General features: G+C 41.0%; 1 protein-coding gene across 1 annotated transcript; it reads left to right on the top strand.

Annotated features, from left to right (window-relative positions):
• The first annotated feature begins 4,828 nt into the window (after positions 1-4,828).
• Positions 4,829-21,457, top strand: fgf10a (fibroblast growth factor 10a). The gene is made up of 3 exons (XM_084935065.1): positions 4,829-5,351; positions 18,167-18,270; positions 20,575-21,457. The coding sequence occupies exons 1-3, from the start codon at positions 4,916-4,918 to the stop codon at positions 20,773-20,775; spliced, it is 741 nt and encodes a 246-aa protein (XP_084791191.1). The 5' UTR covers positions 4,829-4,915; the 3' UTR covers positions 20,776-21,457.
• The last annotated feature ends 360 nt before the right edge of the window (positions 21,458-21,817 follow it).

Genomic DNA, 21,817 nt, shown 5'->3' with positions numbered 1-21,817 from the left:
TTGTAATCAAAGTGCTTGGGATTATTAAAGTTGTCACTGATGGTTTGCATTCGCTGAGAATTATCTGTTCCGCAGCTTGGTCGCAACCATAGTTTATCTGTAAGTTAGCTTATCGCAGGAGCTCCTTTTATCTGTAACAGCTTTAATGTTCTTGTAATTAAAGTTAAATGCCAGGGTCATTTCTGCAGAGTTAGTTTGAAGACCATAATGAGTTCAAAGCCACCAGCTCAACCGCAATGAAACAATTAGAATCAGCGAGCCAAACTTCTGGTCCATAATGGCTTTCTCCTCCTAGGCATGAGCAATCAGGACTTATCCAAGGCATGACCAACGGAGCCGGAGGGGACCAGTGTCAGCTCATGTGGGCGAGAGTCTGCAAAGCCATTCAAATTAGCTGTTCTAAAATCCACACAGCTCTTTGGGAATAAATATGATTACAGCCATTAGCTTTGGGTGCTGATCCCAGATCTGCTCTTCAGCTCTCTGGGACTTTGAAGTTTGGCCTCAGATTGCAACACAAATTTTAGCCAAAACCACGAGACAATGAAACTAATTCCTTTCCTACAAGAGAAGAAAAAGATTTTTGAGAAACGTGGCCACATCTAAAACACTTCATCATTAGCACAGCACTGCTTTTACAATATGACTAAAATATATAAGACTTACTGCAACTGTGGTGACGACAGATAGTTATTTTTTCAGCGGGATCATGCTATGTATTGCGCAGTATTTGGAAATATATATTTGCCGTTACTATAAAATTCATTGCACTGAATGAAAACAATCTTGGGATCACATGTCGCTTGAAGTAGAGTAAACAACATTTGAATGACAGCAGCTCCAGAGAGGGAAACCCCTGCAGCTTTCCTAAATAGTTTAGAAAAAAAATCCATATTGTGGTGCTTCACTCAATCCAGAAAATTGTTTTCTGGTGTGATGAAACTTTTTTTTTTCCCTAACGGACAACTGACTTCCAACATCTGAGTCTTGTTAGGACGGTTACACAAAACAACGAGACTGCAGGGCAATGCAATGAAGAGATCAGTCGGAAACTGATCGGTAACTCATTATTAGTTCATTAGTGCAATGTGCATACCGTTACCACAGACCAATGATTATACAGCTTAAAAAACATCAGTGCAATGACAGAGGGTTCAGAAACATACTCTGTGTGTGTGTGTGTGGAATGTGCGCATTGTGTGTTGTCAATCTAGACCCCAACATCAAACCACAGAGCCACTGACCAGATGTTTTCTGTCCTTTTCTCCCTCTCTTGCTCTATCTCTTGGCATTTTTCTCTCTTTTCCCTCATTATTTTCCCTCAGAGTTTTCCCACACTTGCTGCAGAAGTCCAAATTAATTCATTTTTGCAGTAATTTGGCTCACATCAAGCATGCTTAGCTTACAGTAAGGTCTTCTGCGTTCATAGCTGCACCTAAAGCCAATTACAAGTGCACAGTATCTTTACAAAAGGCATCCAGGAAAAAAGATTATTACTGACATAAAATACTTTAATGGTGTTGTTTTTACAACTAGATAAAAGTAGAGTTGTATTACTGATTTAACAGAATTCAGTTACACTTAATTACATTGCTATTTTCGTGCAGTTAAGCATTATTAATGCAAGTTACATTTTTTTTAAAATATGTGTTGTTTATAACTTATAACTGTATCACCATTAGAGACTTATAGACCCTAAATGAAAGAACAAGTTATATAACTTGGCACGCTACATCACATCAACTAAGACCATATTTCTGGGACTCTTCCGCTTTCTACTGTGTCGATGAATTTCTCCATCAGCGGGATATCTTTTTGTTCTCCATCTTCCTAAGAGAGTCACCTCAATCTCTACTGAACAGAATAAAAAGTTAAACGGCAGCAAGAACTGTTGTGATTTCAAAGGTGACATGCTTCAATTAAAGCATTAACATATTGGAATAGCACACTGTCAAGTGCTGTCCGCGGTGCTGAACGATGCCAACAGCATACATGTGGAAAAAGTCCAAGTAAGGAGTTTAACAGTTGGTTGATTTTGTTATTTTAGATAGAACTGACCCTGGAGGCTCCCTCGTAAGCCTCAGTCACACAGGCCTAGAGACCAGTTGATGACCATCTGACAACTAGTTGCAAGAGAATGATGTGTACTCTAGGGCTGCAGCTATTGATTACTTTGTATTCAGTCAGGGGGTCAGCGGGTAGTCTGCTAGGTTTTCAACCATGAGGGCATGTAATGCTTCTTACTGCACATTTCACCCAACCAGCATCTTCAGCAAAGTATGTCCAGACAGACGACAAACTGTGGACAATACCCCAATTTGATTTTCAGAATCAGAATCAGAATACTTTATTAGTCCCTAAGGAAATTTCCCAACATTGTCTGGAGTTCACATGCAGCTGCACTGAGCTTCAAAACAATTAGTAACGTTTTTTGCCATTTAATATATGAAATCATTTATTAATTTGAGAAAACAATTAGCCCGCGAACTCATGGATTAAAATAATTAGTTGCACTCTTACTTTGTAAAGTCCATAAAAGAAAAAAGTAAAAACAACATCGGCACGTGCAGGATTTTTTCTGTTGCCTATCACTTAAGAATACACACTAAACTTATGCAGTGATTGATCGTCATTTCATCATGACATTCTGCACAGTGGTTAGCCTTCATCAAATCAATCTTCACCATCTGTGAAGTCGGGACCTCAGCGGGAAAGACAAGGCTGTAAAGCTGACATGAACGACAGATTGCTGGCAGCGCCCAACATCTGTCCATTCTCAGCTGGAGTTACCACCGCAGAGGGAAACACTGGCTGACTGAAAGTGTACAGGTTGTCTTTACACGGTTATTTCTGTGCAACTGATCCATCCCCAAATGGAATTGTTTAAAAGTCAAATATGTCTGCAGCATACCATTGACAGGTGTGAGCTGTTACAGCAATAATACTAGATAAACTAAGAAGAAGAGAAGAAGAGGAGGAGATATGGTTGTTGTCTGACAATGTGAATAGGAAATTAAACAGTGCTGAAGCCAGACAGCAGACCTAGATTCTTGAAAGGTGAAATGCAGCAACACACGTCAGGTACAGCGATTACCCAAACACAGAGAGGTGTTCAGAAGGTTCAGGGGCTTAAGTGACTGAGGCTGAGAAATTGCTAAATGCTAGTCAAAACAGCTGAGGAACGATGACTCATCTCATAACTATTTTTTGCATTTTTAAATCAGAAAGAGAAAGTCTGTGACACTGTCAGGAAATCACGTGTCATAGAGGGAGGAGAGTTTTTAAGTGCCAGTAAAGAAGATGCAATAAGGGAAAATTAGCTGTTTATCACAAGTTTTTCAGCCGATTTAAAAGAAGACACGGATGTCATTATTTGGCTTCAAGTCAGTCAGAAATACATCAATGAATTGATCGTTTTCAGCTGATTGTTAAACAGATGTGACGGCTCTTTTCAGGCAAACCTGGAGTGAAGTTTGGCCAGCGTTTAGTATTTCAGACGGTTTGGTAAATTAAAAAAAAGTGCCTCTAATCAAGAGGAAAGTAAGATCAGAAAGATGGATGACACTCCCAAAAACCTGGGAGAGGGAGAGATGAACGGCTCTCTTTCCTTCTTTCTGACCTGCTCCGCTCAGCTAGTGGTCTGGGAAGGGGAGGAGAAAGAGAAATGGGGGAGAGGGAGGGAAGGCGAAAACAGGGTGGAACAGAACACCCCACCCCCTGCTCCCCTCTCCCGCACAAACACATAAATTCACACAGCCCTTCAAAGCCGAGTGGTTTTAATAGACGTCCAATTACACTAAGAGATGACATCTGGGGAACTACAGCAGATAAATAAGGTGAAAGAAAAGACAAGATTCAGTCACCTCAGACAAACTCCAAATAACCAGCGAACCACTGATAGACAGATAGGAGAGAGAGGGAGAGGCAACGGAAAGAGGGAGGGGGCCAAAGGAGAGGGAGCCACACACAGGAGGAAAGAAGAGAGGCAACGCACCGCTCCAGCATTCAGACTCTGAGAGGCAAGGACAGAGGACAGACAGGGAGCTCAGCCCACTGACAGACGCACTACAAGAGAGGGGAGAAAGACGAGAGCTCGCGGGGGTCAGATACACACTCAAGTAACTTCAAACCAGCTCAGACAAAACAAGAGAAACAAAGAAAGAAAAGAAGAAAGTCTGGATTCTGTGACGCCTTCTTTTTTTCCTTTTTTTGGTGGCCTGGACACTTCATAAGAAACAGCATTTTTATTTTATTTTTTTCTTGCTTGTTTTATTTATTTTATTTTTTATTTTTTTTTTACTAAGCACTTTGCCATCTTTTTTTCCTAACCTGCTTCTCCTCCAACCAGGACTGAGGGGGGATAAATCGTCTGGGACGCGTGTGTTCGTGTGTGTGTTTGTTTGTGTGAATGAACTGATGATGTGTGTTTTTGTCTTTGGATGTGAACTTTAAAATGGGATTTTGAGTGATTTTGAGAAACCAGGAGCAGAGAGTGGCAGTGTCAGGAGGAGAGGTAGGAGGAGGAGGCGAGAGGTCCCCGAGGAGCGCGCCCCTTAGTTCTCATTGTGAGGTGATCTGAGTTATGGTTGTTGACGCATTCCTGTGGCGATTGTGAGGAATAAACAGCACCGGGGGACTACAGCGGCGTCAGTCACAGCGCTGCGGGCTTCACCATTACCCCCCGCTACATCAACGTTTATATTCCTGATCAACCTACATCTGCCACAGCAAGTCGCACCATCTTCATCCCAGCTGTTCTACAGGTTTAACACCTACAGTCCCAGTGAGGCTGGGGTTTCCCAAACAGAGGAGGTTTAGTTGGGGGGAGTTTCTCCCACTCTCATTCCCTTTCCCTGCACCAGCTCAGCATGCCCCAGCCCCTGAGCACATCCACAGCTCTCCCAGCTCCACTACCATGTGTAGATGGACAGTGACACAAGGTGCACCGGCCGCCTGGTTCTCCTCCTGCCCCTGCCGTAGACCTCCTTCACACCTCTCCCTCACCTTGCTGCTCCTGCTTCTCCTGCTCGGACCGTCCTCATCCTCCCCGCTGTCCGCTTCGTCCGAACACGGCCGCAATGCACCAGGAGGAACTTCTCCTCACTTCCTCATCTCATACTCACCACCCTCCTCATCACCCACACCGCTTCACGCATCCTCTGCAAGGTTGCCAAGGGCGACCAACGTGTCATCGTCGTCTGCGACGGTCGTTGGCCGGCACGTGCGAAGCAGCTACAAGCATCTACAAGGGGACGTGCGCTGGCGGAAACTGTTCTCCTCCCAGAAATTCTACCTTCGCATTGGCGAGGAGGGAAAGGTTAACGGCACCGGAAACAAGGACGATCCATACAGTAAGTCATCTGCCTTTAATGTGTCAGCTGATCCTTTCTGGTGCAAACAGCTTTTAACCACACACACAGCAATTTATGAAAGTCAGAAATCAATTTCATATTCAAGATCCTGATATAAGATCTTTCTTTTTAGACTTTTTAAAGAGAGCCAAACGCAACCTTAGTATCTGTCAGTGGCACAACTGTGGCAAAAGCAGCACTGCTTGTCCTCCACTTCATCTCACATGTTTATCTGTGGCCACTGATGTTTCCTTGTTTCCGTTCTGTGAGCACCCATGCACTTCCAGACAGGTAGCTGGGCAATAGAACAAGTAACAGAGCTGCGTGCCTGCAGCCTTTTCACCATGTGCAGAGGCAGGCATATTGCCTGACTACAAAGAGTTTGGGAAAGAAAAGCATGACAGTAGAAGAGCAGGAGAGGAGAAGAAAAAAAAAAGTAAACCGGGCAGATAAAAAAGAGCGATGATCCACTGGAACCAATTAGAAATTGCCCAGAGAAAGTTCTTCCTCTTTGAGGAAATATCTAAAACACAGCTATTACCAAACCCCAGGGGAGAATGACAAGTACTCTTATTCCTTGCTCCTATTGTGCTCTTGCTATAATAGTGTTGGGCATATGCTAACTATGAGGTTGTACTGACTCAGATATAAAGTAATAACCAAACGCTTCCTGCTCCCCCTTTTTTTGTTTTCCTGGTTGTGCATTTTGCGGGCAGGGAAATATGATTTTAACCTTTATTTATCCTGAGAAGGGTCACTGAGCACACATGCTTATTTGTCAGCATCACTCAGCCTCACATTCACACAGTTTCTCTTTCACACTCACAGTTCCTCTGCTGCTGGGAACTCAGAAACTCCGCCAGTATATTAAAAGCACCTTAGGTTTCTGAAGGAAAATAGTACAAATGCAAGGATAAGTTCAAAATCCACAGGTACAGCAGGAAAAAACCCTGCCCCCCAAAATAAAAACAAATTATTTTTGGTTTCTAAAAAAATGCTAAATAGCCAGATGGTATCATGCAAATCTCACCAAAGCATCAGATCTGTACTGCAGCAAATCTAAATAGTTTTAACGACTTGCAAGGCTCATCATAATCAGTTATGACTGATTCAGAACAGAAAATCAGCTGTTATCATTTTGTAGTGTGCGGCTTTATCTTCTAGTTGAACACATCTGGAAGTTCTCCAAGTCTGCCACAGTCTTTTGGCCTGTGAGCAGCACAGAATAACTGCATGGCCTAAGGACATACTGACAGTAGTTGTTGAGTGAGAACAGAACATTGCTCCCACATTTACCTGCCCACAGTCTGCCTGCCAGTTCACTGAATTAGATGGGTGATGTCCAAAACACAAGCTAATATCTTTATTATTAGAGAACAGGCGTTCGCTGCATTACTGAATAGTTTTCTTCTAAATGTATGATGTCAAGTGTCTGTGTACTTGTTCTAAACGGGTCTTTATCACTCGCACACCTTCATACACATGTCATAGGGTTGCATGCATCTGTACTCGACGCTCTGGTGCTGTACAAGGCTCGCCTGCTGAGTACATGTGCACACACACACACACAGATGCAGACACACGCTTGAGCACAGAGAGGCCAGTCTTGCACATGGCCTCCATATGGCAAAGCCCACTTTTATTAGGGCCAGTGTGAATATGTGTGCGTGTGTGTGCCACTCAGACACCAAGGCTCTGCCAGACATGGCTGAAGGAATTTCAATTAGCGTCTCTTCCTCCCTCCCCTCGCCTGCAGTCCTCTTTGACACACACACACACACACACATGTACACACTTTTTTTTTTTTACTCACATGCACAGAAAGAGCTCAGCCATTAGGCTGCAACGTGTCACTAACTATAATGGCATCAGGTCATGGCATTAGAGGCACAATCCATCAATTTCAGCAGCTCTTGCCACTTGATTGTTTTAGGAAATAGGTAAGAACCTTCCAGGGAGAAAAGCGAATCTTAATATGGGAACTCGGTCGTGAAGGCTAAACCTTTCAGGCCATATTTTGTCTTGGCGGCATATTTAGAAAGCATTTCATCAATCTGTATCCACCTGATGGTAAGTGCAGATGTTCGACATGCTTCAGACTGAGAGTTTGGTGATTAAATAATGTGTGTGTCTGCCCAGCATCAAACTTTACTCCACGTCCAGGTGCTTGTGCTCATATAACATGACTGCGCACAGGCTTGCGAGCAGAGCAGCATTTATGCTTATGCTAACACTCCCACTTACTGCCATTTTTTATGCACTCTGAAATAAGCAAAGAACAAATTGTACCCTTCAAACTAAACCAAACAGAATATATTTCAATTCCGTTCCCCTAATGGTGATCATGGATGTGGTTTTTCACATACTAGACAGCGTATGACTGGTCCTACTCAAAACTGCTCTGGTGTGTTTGTGCACAAGTTTTGAACACACTTGTTTATTTTTATACCTCAGATTATAACATTGCTCATTTACACTGGTATACTTTTGAAGCTAAACACAGACTTTTAGACAGATTACTTCTCTGATGCTGGTTTCTGGCTATTAGAAACATATGGCCTATGTGAAATAATGTCGCAAACTTTCTCTATATGCAGCATCTTATGTAATACAACTGCACAGAAACAGCGCACTCAAGTTTCTCCAGAGTGTAAACTCAGGTGTGGGACTACCCGATGCGACAGTTCTTCAGGAAAGCATTAGATTGAAAAACTACCGCGGAGGTTAATTGCAGTGGTTATCGTAGTCTAATCGTCTGCTAATGTTCAGGAAGTCAGATTGCAAATGAGTGTCATTAGACAGTGTCAGAGGTGACGAAGAAGTTTTAGCTGCTGGTCCGGGGTCGCGGCTCTCCTCCGCAGCGGAGCCTTTCTAATGATCTTGTCAGAGCCGAGGCCGGCACATCACTCAGGCTTTAGCGAATCGTGCGTTCTGATGTGTTTTGTTCTAAACGCCCATCTATCCATCTCACCTCATAAGGCCTTTTGAAATGAGAGGTTCTGGTCTCAGTTTGGAAATCTTTTGGGGCTGCCATGTGATTAGCATCCATCCTCATGCTGACTGTAAGAAACAAGACTGTCCTTGTTTCCTTCCCTCCATTTTGTCCACAGACTGTCACATCTTGTTTACAAACAAACGAATAACACAGTGTAATAAATGGACGTGCGCTTGCAGTTGGACTGCAGACTTGCGCTTGTGAGTAGCTCAGTTACTACTAAACGGTGCCAAGGTGACAGCAGTTGGAGGTTTGATTCTCATTGTAAAAGCTGCCACACACACACTTCAAACATTTATCATGCATTAATCACTGAGCTGTCATGGGAGAATCAAGCAAACCACAATTTTAGACTCTTAATTCTCTGGACATCGTTCTGATTTAGACCAGGATTTCCCTGTCCTGGATAATTACACGTGTCTGCCCCCTCTTGTTTGACCTCTACCTATTGACCTGAGTCAGGAAGCACTGCTAATGGAAAGGTCAGCACTACAAGTATTGTATCACTTTTGGTTGTACTCTGCAAATGCCAGATTTTTTGCAACTCAAAGAGCCAAATTTTATATTAACAAGTCTGCAAGAGACAGAATTGTATTTGGAATGATGCATTTGTATCCAAATATTATTTTTGTGTATGTTGTGGAGTTGGTGCCAAAGCTAAAATCTTCTTTCAGCCAAAATAACTTTGTTTAGCCGTTGGGATCCAGAGTCCTCTTCAACTTTTAGAATTATTTTAGGGCAATTTTAGAAAATACAGGAAAATGTTCAAATATATTTTACTACACTTTTATAACTTTAGCAAAACTAGACTATTGAAACTCCATCAAAGCGCTGTAGGCTGCACTGTGTATTGTAAAGAAAGAAAAAAAAATGCAATTAGAAATGCAACATTGCAGATTGTTGCTGTGGAATAAATGTGCACATATTTAAAACCACATGCACTTCTTCATCTCTGTACTTTGCATCCATAAAGCTTGAATGACTCAGCAAGGTGAGAGCCAAAAACAAAAGTAACAAGTCCTGACATCAGTCCCCGTCTTCTGCTCTTTTGGTCGCCTCTATGTTGCTGCCTTTGATGGGATGCTCGATGAGCGTATTTAGGGTTCTCATGGGAAAAGGTAACAGTGTGGCCCATAAAAGAGAGTTATGAGGAGGTACTGGAAGTACCAGAGGTTAGTGTCAGCATTGGTTTTCATTTGAAGTTACTCTGCACGGACTCTTCTCCCTAGCGGCTGTAAATAAAACGGGCATGCAAACATCACTGAAGGAGCTTGTTCAGGAAAAACTAAACGGGTGCTCTTAAGAGCCAACATCAACAATTACATTCGGCTGTACTCTGAAAACATACAATAAACACACACTACCTTCCTCTTTCTGACCTTTAATTCAGCTACAACTTTCATGTTGTTTACATGCAGGATGCCATTAAGGGTGCCCCTGATTGGCTATACACAAAAATAATGGAAAAACCATTTGTGGTAATCAGTGAAATTAGTTAGAGTCTTCCTGTGGGTGTGTAACTGCGATAAATTATTTTGGTTTCATACTGCACATCTTCCCTGTGATGTTGTTGCAGCGGGAGTCTGGATCAAATCATGTCACTTTTGAATTATGACTCATTTTACTCTAATCTGCGGAGCAAGCGAGGCCATAAAATAAACGTTTTGGGATCTCTTACAAGGGAGAGACATTTCCAAGGCCCCCTGATAATCTTCATTAAGCATATCCTTACTACCATTCATACTCTCAGATGCAATTAGAGCTGTTTGTATTCTAAAACCTTTCACCTTAAAGGCTTCAGACCTGTTTCATAGTAACTGAAAGAAGTATTTCAATCTGCGCGCTCAGTGCTTGCTTTGCGGCCTGGCATCATGTGCCAGCACCTGGAGACACATGACGCATTTTGGTTCTCTGTTGCTGTCATCAAAAAAATCAAACTGAATGTAACCATCTGCATATTTTATCAATTTAGCTCATTTAGCTTTTTATCATCACTTGATGATGGAAACTCGCTCTAATACTTCTTTAAGCTTGCCAGCTAGCTGGCCAATAATCCAAGCCACACCACAGCAACAGCAAAGGGTTCCTTTCAGAGCAGTTTTATGTGACACAGTCATATCAGAGTTTGTGTTTGCTCAGAGATAATGTGGGTAACAGTAATGTCCACATTGTGTGTCTTTAATGGGATACATGTCCCAAATCAGAATTAATCTCTCTCCCCCCCCCCAGGAGCTCCAGGTCCCTCTTTTGAGACCCACTGATTTAGAGAATTTAAAACCTGTTGTAATTTAAGAGTTAAATGTTTGAGTCTTTTGTGCAAACTCTTCAGGGGTCTCTCATACACAGGGATAAGCCTACAAGTGTCCTTTAACGCATTCACTGATGTTTGGATGCCTCAGGAATAGAAACGCATGCATACTGACAGTAACACCTCCACTTTTATTATAATTTTCTCGTTAAGATGGCCCTTTTACTTCAGTGCTGTCTTTGTTTAACTTTCTTTTTTTTTTTTTTTTGCAAAAAGTCGCTGAGGACAATGACAGGATCTGTCTTCCATCACTATTTACACACTTCCTGTCATCACCACTTGATATCTTCCCATAAATTTGCTCCCCTGTCGATTAATGTGTCAGCTACAACAAGATGGAAGAGCCAGATTTCCGAAGGCAGACCGAGGCAGTCCCGCCGCAAACCCAGTTGGGCACCACCTTAAACAAAAGTCTTTCAGCAACAAATTATGTTTTTGTAAGATCTTCCGCTCCTTTGGAGCACTCCAGCTCAGTGAAGAGAGGGCCAAACATCGAGAGTCCATTACTATCCGCAAAACCTTTTTCATTGTGTATATTTTGTGGACGATTGCTGAACAATACTCTGACATATACTTGAGACTGGGAGAGAGAAAAGCAGGAAGAGATTCTCTGATAACCTTTCATACTTCTGTACTTCTATAAAAAGCTTCGGGGTGAATTATTTATTTTCATGCATTTGGCAAAAGGTTTACAAATACGCTGAACTAATGATAGTCTGTGATGCAGACGGACTTATTTAATGATTAGGTAGAAGTTTTGGAAGTATCCATGGGTCATTAAGTTTTACCAGCATGCAGAGTTTCATATTATTAACATGGAAGAACTGACAGCATCTGAGAAGTCATCTCAGTGATGCTGTAGCAGCAAACAGTTTATTGTTGTTTAAATAACAAATCACAACAATGGAAAAGTTGCTAATGCCATTTATGGAGAAAAGTAAGAGCAACAAACTCATGCTGAGAGCTTAACATCATAAAATTGTACAAATGGCCAAAAACTGCAGGAAAATTATTAATTCTTTTCATAAGATAACCCAGAATCAATTCAGTCACAAACAACAGGTTGGAGACCGTGGCATGAACACAGTTATTCGGGGTCTTCAAAGCACCTTTGGAACATAAGTCCGTCTGAATCAGCCTGCCATCAGTTTGCAATTATATCAATTAAGTCAAGTTGACAATTCTACTATGCCATGTGTGGTACTGTTGAACTGTTATAAAATCAAAAATTGCTGCCAATCTATTACTGTTTGTTTCCAATCTGCTGTCGTCTCCATACACAGAAATTCAGATTAACTTCTTTCATTCAGAGTCCAGTTAGAACCTCATGTATCTGAAACATAAATTTTGAAATCCTGCCACAAATAGTGACGTATGCAGTTGCTGCAGGACAAGGATTTAACTGTAAAATGACACAGGTGCTCAGCAATCTTGTGTTTATAAAGGAATATAACCAGAATACAACCAGTTGCCAACCAGTTGACTCGACTCCCCTCCTGCACACAGACACGTAACAGAGGAGTTGTGTTCATTGTTGCAGAATGACTCAAACTTGTTGCGACGTGGCAATTACTTGCAACCCTTTGCCAGTCTTTGCAATCACACTGTTTCGACAGAGGTTGCCTCCTATCAGAAAACCAATGCAATCGCCTTGCAAATGAAAATGATTACAGCAACGAACTGGAATTGGTGACTGAATGTGAACAAATTCAGTGCAATCACAAAACAATTAAATTTTTCAAAGCTTTAAGGAGCGTATTGTCCTATTTTGTGTGGTTGAGCCATTAACTGCGACCTCTTGTAGTAGAACTTCTAGGAGAACAGAGGTAAAACTGTTAGACATGTGAGTGATTAATTGACAGAAAAAAATGAGTTAATAGGTGCCAGATTTTGGGTTAGATGAGGATTTGGGGCTTTTGTTTGTCATGCAGTATCACCTTGAACATCATCGGGTTTTAGATTTTCAGCATCTGAAGATGTGAAGCAAATTTTGTTTCATTTCCTCTGAAAACTTCTTTGAGAAATTGTAAAATGCCACAACTGCCTTATAGTGTATTTTTACAAGACTCTTTCTACCTGCAGCGCTGCTTTAAAATGTCCAGATGAAGCCGAATGCAGAAAGTGTCATTTTGGTGCCTGTGAACAGGCTGAATTCATGGCCAGTAAAGCAGTGGGAGATGGAGAATAGCATCTGTGACAGATAACATCCAGGGCTGCTGCCATATAGACACCACGTGCTTTAGGAGAAGCCCCCAACCAAACACACATGCACGCACACCTCACCCCTAACCCTGCTACACACACACACTGCATAAAATTGAGCCTCTTAATGGAGTCATCAAAGGTAGTGCTGTGAGTTGAGACCGGAGAGGCATCTGGACAGTCTGGCTGTTTGAACTGAGCCGTCAGGAATGCCGGCTCATTACTCTGTGTGTGTGTGTTAAGTGTGTGTGTGTTGAATGCGTACAAAATTAATACATGTGCAAACGAACACAACACAGAGCAAAGCAGAGAGAGGATGTGACAAGCTGAATGATATTGTGGGTAATACTTGTGGTGTAATATAAGAAGATCTCTAAAAGCTAAGAGTCCCTCAGCAACAACTCTAGCCACAACAGTTGGGCAACACCGCACTGACAGCTGAACTGTAAATGAAAAATGTGTGAAATGCAGACGACCATCACAGCACTCTGCCTGAAAACACGACTCCTGCTGTGTCAGGCCTGTGAATGGTTTTTGACAGAAGCTGGCAGCACGCGCGCTCTATCATGTTACAAAGTAAACCGCGTTTAAGGAATCACAATTTCTCAGGTGTTTCTCCACTCAATCAAATCCCGGTTAACACCACTGCAAATTCATCCTGGCTGCTCTTAAGCGTGAGTGATTGCAAATTTCATGTTATCTCTCGCCTAGACTGTTGGCTTTCTAATTTTTTTTCTCCCACGCGATCACTCCAAGGCCAATGACATCAGATGAAGGTTTAACAGCGTGCAATTTTGCTCATTTCTGTACATTTTGATGTGAGTGCATCAGTCAGGAAAGGATATAAAACCATTGCCCGGGCAAGAGTAAGCTGATATGGTGAGCGCGGGCTAAAAAGAAAATGAAATGAACTGAGAAAAAACACATTAAATGTAATTCACAAAGGCCAAACATAATTTATTTAATATGATTTTTACACAGCAAATCAAATATGTGCAGAACACAATACGAAAAGAAATCAATTTACAAAAAAAATTCTGGCCATATTGGAAATCAGAAACAGCCCTCTGTTCCCTCTTTCATGTAATCCATCAGCTAGGCGTGCTTTGATGTGGCCACTTAGCACAAGAAGATACTGCTGTCAGCCACATCAGTCTAAACAAATACCTCAGTGCTCCCCAAAATACACAACATGCAGCAGTTTCTGCTCAAGCCCAACATCTCCACAAGCTCTCACCAAGCAATCTGCACAACCGAGAGATGTTTGTTCTCTTTCGGACTTCATAAAGAAACGGAAATAGTCCGCTCAAACTCCGAGAAATAAATAACGCTAACAAAATTGTTTAATCCTGATAAAACTGTGGCCTCAAAGGCCGAGACAAATTAAAAAGACATTTTCTCTATTTATGTGACGAGATAGAGCAATTCGTATCTGATTTGGTGGTCCATTTCCCCCCTTGTTGAATTCTTCTATTCTTTTGCATGTGTTCCCACTGGATTTTCTTTGCTTTTGGAGTCTTTGGTGGTTGCCTGGATGTAAACTCTCATGTCACTGTGAATATGAAATGTCGTCAGTCACTATGCTGCTTGTTTCAAAGAGAAAAATGATCTTACTGTTTAGACCTCAACGCATGAAAGGTTCCTATTAAAATTTTTTTTAAGAGAAATACATAATAGGGTCCTTTTTGTCTTCATGAGAATTTTGTTTCTTGGATGTCACATTTATCTCAAAAAGGGTGAGAGAAATCAGTCACTGCTGAAATAAAAATAGTGAAGTCAGAGGTTCATAGCAGAGCACTGGACGCAGAATAAAAGAACAAAAACCGTTTTCACTCTGCTCGCGGAGTGGAGTTCACGACACAAACTGCTCCGCAAGTGATGATATTTCACAACGAGGAGCAAGACCTCTCCGAGCTGTAGACACGCAGTAGACCCGCTCACAGCTGGTCACCGTGTCGAGGTCACAAAGTGAACAACTGCAGTATAATCTTCAAAAAGCCCCTGGATAAACAGTGGAAACATTTTCACAACCTCCTCTAACCTTTGGGATCAGCTGGAGTCTAACTGACCACGTTTCCAGAAAGGGGCCCAACAGGGGTCGGTGTGAGGTCTGCGAATGTGCGCGCTCCTGTGTGAGAGTGTGTCTTTTTAATATTTGTGTGACTGTGCTGATTTGCATGAGCTAGAATGATCATAGAAGAGTGTACATCCCAGGATGATGCTTAATCTTTACATTAGAGTACATTAGATTGGATTTTACTTTTATTTTCACATCTGTTGAACAAATTACAATGAAATTTGTAGCAGTCCTGGTGGTTCCTGCATAATTAACACACATGACTATGATATAATTCAGTACAATTATAAAATAAAACAGCTGAGTTTTATTGCACTTGGTTACACTGCTCACTGGAATGTTGACTTTGTAATGCAAGAGTGAGTCCTGTTGTGCTGCTTAGTCAGTAAGTAAGTAATAACATATAAGTACTAAGTATTTAGCAGAGTTCAGGTTTCATATGTCTCTCTGCAAAGAAGTTGTTTTTAAATTGGCTGATTTCAAAAGTATTTTGCCTTAAAAAGTAAACACCGTCATACATCCTGTGATGTCAGTACACTAGTTATTACAGTTTTCGCTTAACTGGCAAACAGACAAGCTCGGTGTGACTGCTGACCTGTATGTGAAATAATGCAAAAGCTAAATTAAGCTTTGAATTAATTCTTTGCTCGTTCCTGTTCTAATTATGTCATAGCACCTTTATCATCAGTCAGTTGGTGGCTGATTTATAGCCGGTCCACTAGGGTTTTTCTTTTGCTTTGTAAATCCGGTTGAAATTGGTGCCAAATTTAAATAGAAATCTGGTTGAGAAATTCTCTTGCCTGTAAGTCAGAGAGACTGCGTAGATCATTGTAACAACAAGTATAACAATCGATTACACCAAAAATCTCAATCAGTTACGATCCAAACCGCTACTATGAATAGCAATCATTATGGCTTAAAATGCATGAAACCTGCTCTCGTGAGCTCAGATTTGGCTTTAAAAAAAAAAAAATCTGTTAATTAAATATCGTTAAGGTCATTATGGAGTCGTTAATGAACAGTTTCTTCCTTGTTAGACGGCTGGGCTGTGTTTATTTGAACTTCCAGCTCTGTCAGTTACAGCTTGACAAGCAGAGACCATTTTGGCTCGCTCTTATGAAAGTTGAAATGTTGCCCTGTTACACACACGTGTTTGCCTTTGGTAGTTCTTTAAATAATGTTGATAGCAGCAAATGACCATGCCTTTTAAATTAAGTAAACTTTGTGCTTTTTTTTCCTTCTTTTTTTGCTTTCAGTGCCAGATCATAAAACTCCCCCTTTGCACTTAAAACATAATTCATAAAGATGTTGGGCTGAAATCCAAGGGACACAGGGAGGGAAACAGCAGAGAGGGGGGGGGGAAGCAGAAAAAATAAAAAATACACATTAACAAGACACCAAAAAAGACAAGGTGTTGAGTGAGAGAGTAAAATAATAAAATGCAGCTTTAAGGGCAGCAGAGGTTAACGTTAGCCTGACACAAGCTCAGGTCCTGTTTTTCTCCATCTCCCTGCATTACTGCCAACTGTTGTTGCTGCAATTTAAGCCTTTTGTTGCAGCCAGGCTTTTTCACTCACAGGCAGGCGGGCTGCTTCTGGTAACTGGCGCAGGGGCCATAAAAGAGCCCTGTGCTTTTTGTTTTAGACAAACCACATCAAATGGAAGGAGGAAGGTTTGAACAGGTGGACCAGCCTGTAGCGCAGCACAGACAGATCCCTTTTTTTTTTTTAATGGATCACAGCTCAGAAATGTCAGCTGGAACATTTTGAACCTGATAGATCAGCGCTGTGTTGCAGCACATGCCTGTGTGAGTAATGGACTTCACACAGCAAGCCTGTATGACGCACCGTGGAGCTACGAAACTCTTGTCAAAGTTCTTGAAATCGACCACATGAGGGATAAATGCATCAGCCACAACATTTAACACGAGGCCACAAATCATTAAAAAAAATCACAAACATTCTCCAAATCCTTGTCCAGTGACAACAAAGACAAACTAGGCGACGCAGCGTAGTCAGTGAAAGACATATTCTTTATATAGATTTTGTATCATTCTGAGCTGGAGGCTCACATATCCCCATAAATCTCCTCAGGTCTGACCTTCATAAAAATCAAAAGCCTGCAGGAAGTTGCAAATCTCCGTCTGAGTACAAGAGAAGAGGGTTAAGGGCAGTGAAGGGTCGTCTGGTAAAAAGGCAGCTACTGTTCGAGGCAGTTGAGATACACTGAATATTTTTTAAGTGTCTCACAACCAGATTTTGGGGACACGTGAAAATTAGCATTTAAATTTTTTGTTCATTTACCACTAAAGATCAGGTGAATATCCAAGTCTCTTTTCTGTCTAAAGCATTCCTGCAACCAGCCTCCACTTCCTACTACCCCCCTCAGCTAATCACCTCATCTCCTGATTACTTTATGGCCCGCTGTAACTGGCTTTAGGATGAGAGAAGGAAGGGCTGGCAACCACAGCTTAAATCAGTAATTGGTTCAGGCTTGAAAACTGATACAAACGCGTTGACCTCTTGCCAGTCTGGCAGGCAGAAAGCCTTGCTCCGTCCAGCCTGCCTGTGCTCCTCTGGTCAGAAAAACAAACACAGAACGCAGAAATGTTTTTTCCTGGCTAACACCTTGGTCCCAGAGCATACAGCCCACAAGCTAACCAGCAAATGAGGAGGGGGTAAGAGGCCGGGCTGACTGTCACACAGTGAAGGAAAAAGAAAGGGAGGGGGACAAGACTGGGGTTCACTTGTGGGAAAATATGAAATAAAAAAAATAAAAAAACAGTGCAGGAGACCCTGAAATTAACAAAAATATAGATATGTTATAACAGCATTAAGAGGCGTGCAGACATCTCCCCACACTTTAAACTGATAGTAATCGTGTCAAACACCTATTTTTCTGCTGTTTGATTCAGTCTCTCCATTACAACATTAACACTTGCATGAAGAGTGACGGGAAACTTTGAGCTATATTCCAAAGTAATTACTTTATCATTAAAGTCATTTAAGTTGTCAGACATACATATGCATGTAAATGTAATGTAATGAAAAACTTTTGCTTTTAGAGACAGACAGAATAAAAAGTAAATAAATCATCAAAGGAAACTGGAACCTGTTCAGGGTCCTGTTCCAGACTATAAATAGAAAAATATGTGGTTGTAAGAATGTAACTCTGAGTAAATGACCCACACAAAAGTTGACTCCCTATTTGTCTCCCTGTCCCTGCTCCACCAGGTGTTTTGGAGATCAAATCAGTGGATGTGGGTGTGGTGGCCATCAAGGGCCTCAAAAGTAACCACTACCTGGCAATCAAGAAGAATGGCGTTCTGTATGGAGCGGTAAGTTTTAGCGCTGTTTAACTCTCTGACCTGTCATTTTTATTTAATATGCATTATTCTCTAAGTCTAGGAGGATAGCTTTATTCTCAGTCCAAAAACATCCCTATTTATCTTATACTAGGCCTTGGTGATTGATTGTTCCTAACAAACAGAGGGTTTAAAAGGCAGGTGGGTGGAGATGGGTGAGAAGACCCTTTTAATATACCCTCTGAAACTGAGTATTGTACAAAGAGTCCTATGCAGCTCTGTAGTCCAGTGGGTGCCTCTCTTTTCAGAGAAGCTCCGTATTCTTCTTTGAATAATGAAGCTAATATCTTGGTTTGGATTAAATTCTTAACCACAGTTTCTCAAGAACTCAATCACTTTAACCTATTTAAGCTTGAGAGCTTAAATAATAAACTTGTTGAACAGATTACTTGCACAAACATCAAATTTATTAATTGAAATTTTTGGTCACCCTTAGTCTATGACAGAAAATAAGGTCCACTTTAAGAGATTTACGGCTTGTTAGTTCAAAATCTTCTCCACTCTTTGCAAACGCACTTCTGCACTTTTGCGATTGCTAAATTTGACTGATGATGATAGTGAAAAAAAAATTGGTAAAAGGACGTTTTCCCTCTAAAGTGGTGGTTCTGTGGCTTTGAAGTTTCTTGAATGCTTTATAAAACAATGGACAAGGCTGTACGACTCACTGTTCCAGAAATAGGAACCACAGTTACTCTCCTCTGCCTACCTCTCCTCTCCACTCCATTCAGAAACAGGAAACACAATCCTTCAGTTTCTCTGTTCTGCTTCAGTCTCTCTGGGTAGAGCAGCCCTCGTTTTATCTGTCCTCTCTCACTCACCCTTCTTTCCTTCATTCGATTCTGCCTCCCCCACCCCCCTCTTTTCCCTACTTTGAAAGACCTGATTTTCAGCATGTCTCTGAGGAGCCACACAACAGATGAAATGACACACGGTAGAAAAGACAGAAAATAAAAAGAGGCATTTTGTTGCATGGCCTCCAACTGAATTCCCATGACGTCTTCTCCGCAGCACAACACAAGCCCTAGTAGCGGAGCGGCGAAGGGCCGGCATTCGATTACACTTGATGGTTTTACACAGTGACTTCTTTATCTGGTGCTAATCAATTGAATTCATTGTTTCATTGTATTGGCAGATTAAAGCACATAGGTGACACCGCAGGTTATGATCACCTTTAACTTTTACTACTTTTACGTTCATTTCTGTACTTACTATAACGATTCTTTTGCCTATTAACACCATTATTTTGAGACTCAATCGATCCTTAACTATAGCTGCTACTTGCCTAACTCTAACCTTAGCCTTTGAACATGTCTTCATCTTAAAGCTTACTGATTTACTACTTACGTTTTTTAACCATTTGACCATGAACAGGCTTATATTCCTACATCATGCACTCACGCGATATTTAATTGTACCTTGTACCAGCGTAGTTTAAAAAGCTGCATAGCGTTCGTAAAATATTTTCATTTTGCTCTGGGAACACTCAGCTTTACTTCTGGAACCAATTTGAACAGCTGTGGTGGAGAGAGAGAGCGCGTGAAGGAGAGATATTGGCTATTAGAGTGTGTTTGTGTGTGTGTGTGTAGACATTTGTGTAGTACATTTTTGCTTGCGAATATCAATTGCATCCATTTAACTGGCTGTTTAAGCGCTGTTAGCCTTAAGCACGAGGGCAGCTTCCAGTAAACTGACAAATGCAGCTCTCTCAGATCATTTTCTCTTCATTTACCAGTGGGTGGCCATTGCGGTAATGTAAGCCACAAACTTTGTGTCACAATGCTCTTTGCTCGGCACTAAGCCCGAACCATCGAGAAGTCACAATAACTTCTCTGCCCTCATCCCACCACCACACAGCCATCCAAACTACTGACACACAAACAACACTGACAACTATTCAAGTTTTACGTCTGACTTTTTAAAATTATGCTGGGGATTGTTCTTAAGCAATGGCTGACCATTTGTTATTGGATGTTGTCACAAGAACTATCTCCAGGTTATTGCTGTGCTTTGACGATGCCCTGAAGAACCACTGAAACAAAAATGAGTAAGAATGAACACAACAACAAAAAAACAGTTACTATTTTTGAGTAAAAACTAACCATGACTGAGAACTTACACATGTGGTACAGTGGGAAGTTTCAAGCCACTGGCTACCTGCTAGAGGTGGTTTTCATCAATGGAGAAAATCTTAAAAAGGCAACCTGTACTAATTTACTTTAAATATAAATTACTATCTTTTTCTTCAGCTCTTTTAAACTCTTTGCTTCTCCTCCACAGAGAGAGTACGGCCCAGACTGCCGTCTAATTGAACGCATCGAGGAAAACAAGTATAACACCTACGCTTCAGCTCAGTGGCTCAACAAGGACAAGCGCATGTTTGTTGCACTGAACCCCAAGGGAAAGCCAATGAAAGGAAGGAAGACACGAAGGAAAAACCCAGCCACTCACTTCCTGCCTATTTTGTCAGAACAGCGATGACTGGACAAATCAGCAAAGGGAGAGCTCTGCAGATTAAAGGCTATTGGACGTTTTTTGGAGTTGAAGTGATGGCTTCATTGGACAGATTCAAGTCTGAACAGTATGATGCACTGAGGAGGAAAAGAAAGGAAACAAACAGACATTTTATCACAGTTGGATAAAGACATTTCTATTTTTAAAGAAAGAAATAAGATATATCGCTATACAATGTACATATTATTTTCTGTTTTAAGTTATAAAGTACACTGGCACAGTAAAATTATGAAAAGAAATGACTTCTGTGCCAAAAATGTGAAACGCTAACTCACATTTTTAGATTTGTGTACGTGTGAAGTCAGTGACTGGGGAAGAAATGGCAAAAGAGAAAACATGGAGGAAAACAGGGGAAGGCAGAGGAAGTATTAGCAGAAAGCTGACTGATAGAAGAAGAAGAAAAGATGAGATGGGTGGAGGAAAATGAAAAAAGGTTGTGTTGTGTTTAGTCAAGTACCAACACAGCAGCAAGTCTAAAACTATCATGTTTTTTCTTTGAATTTATTTATTTTGTGTAATATTTAACAAAAAAAACCTACAAAAATACAAAAAAGAAAGTCTTTTTTTTTTTTTTTTTTACCATGTATGCTTCTCTTTGAATACTATACATTTAAACCTGAATAAATACAAAGAATATATTTGTCTTTAACCTGTCTGACTGACTTTGGTTATTTTTATTTTCAGCGTCTGATTATTGTTTGTTCTTTTGCAAAATACACAACAAAACATAAAAATAAATGAAAACGTAAAGGATATGATTGAATTTTGACTGATGCAGCCTATTGCTGTAACATATATATTAGCTCATTATTACTAACCATGATAGCTACAATATCATTTGGTCTGTCCATGTTGTTAGCAAGCCTATATAATTAATCACTTTGAGTGTTTAAGTTTAAGTGGCACTGTTTGAATAGTAAATAATAAGTTTTTAGGTCTGCAAAGCTCAGGTTCAGCTCTAATATAACACAATAAATAACACATAAATGTCTTTAGTTGGATTTTTGCC

This window comes from Perissodus microlepis, chromosome 7 (genome assembly GCF_051167445.1).
Source record: "Perissodus microlepis isolate ML-2025 ecotype Zambia chromosome 7, ASM5116744v1, whole genome shotgun sequence".
Taxonomy (NCBI): domain Eukaryota; kingdom Metazoa; phylum Chordata; class Actinopteri; order Cichliformes; family Cichlidae; genus Perissodus; species Perissodus microlepis.
The sequence above is the reverse complement of the archived record's forward strand: the minus strand, read 5'-3'. Positions and strand labels throughout refer to the sequence as shown.

Bases quoted from the DNA above. Each gene is read 5' to 3' on its own strand.
- fgf10a (XM_084935065.1), top strand. From the start codon at position 4,916: ATGTGTAGATGGACAGTGACACAAGGTGCACCGGCCGCCTGGTTCTCC. The intron at 5,352-18,166 runs GTAAGTCATCTG...CTGCTCCACCAG, and splicing joins AAACAAGGACGATCCATACA to GTGTTTTGGAGATCAAATCA. The intron at 18,271-20,574 runs GTAAGTTTTAGC...TCTCCTCCACAG, and splicing joins ATGGCGTTCTGTATGGAGCG to AGAGAGTACGGCCCAGACTG.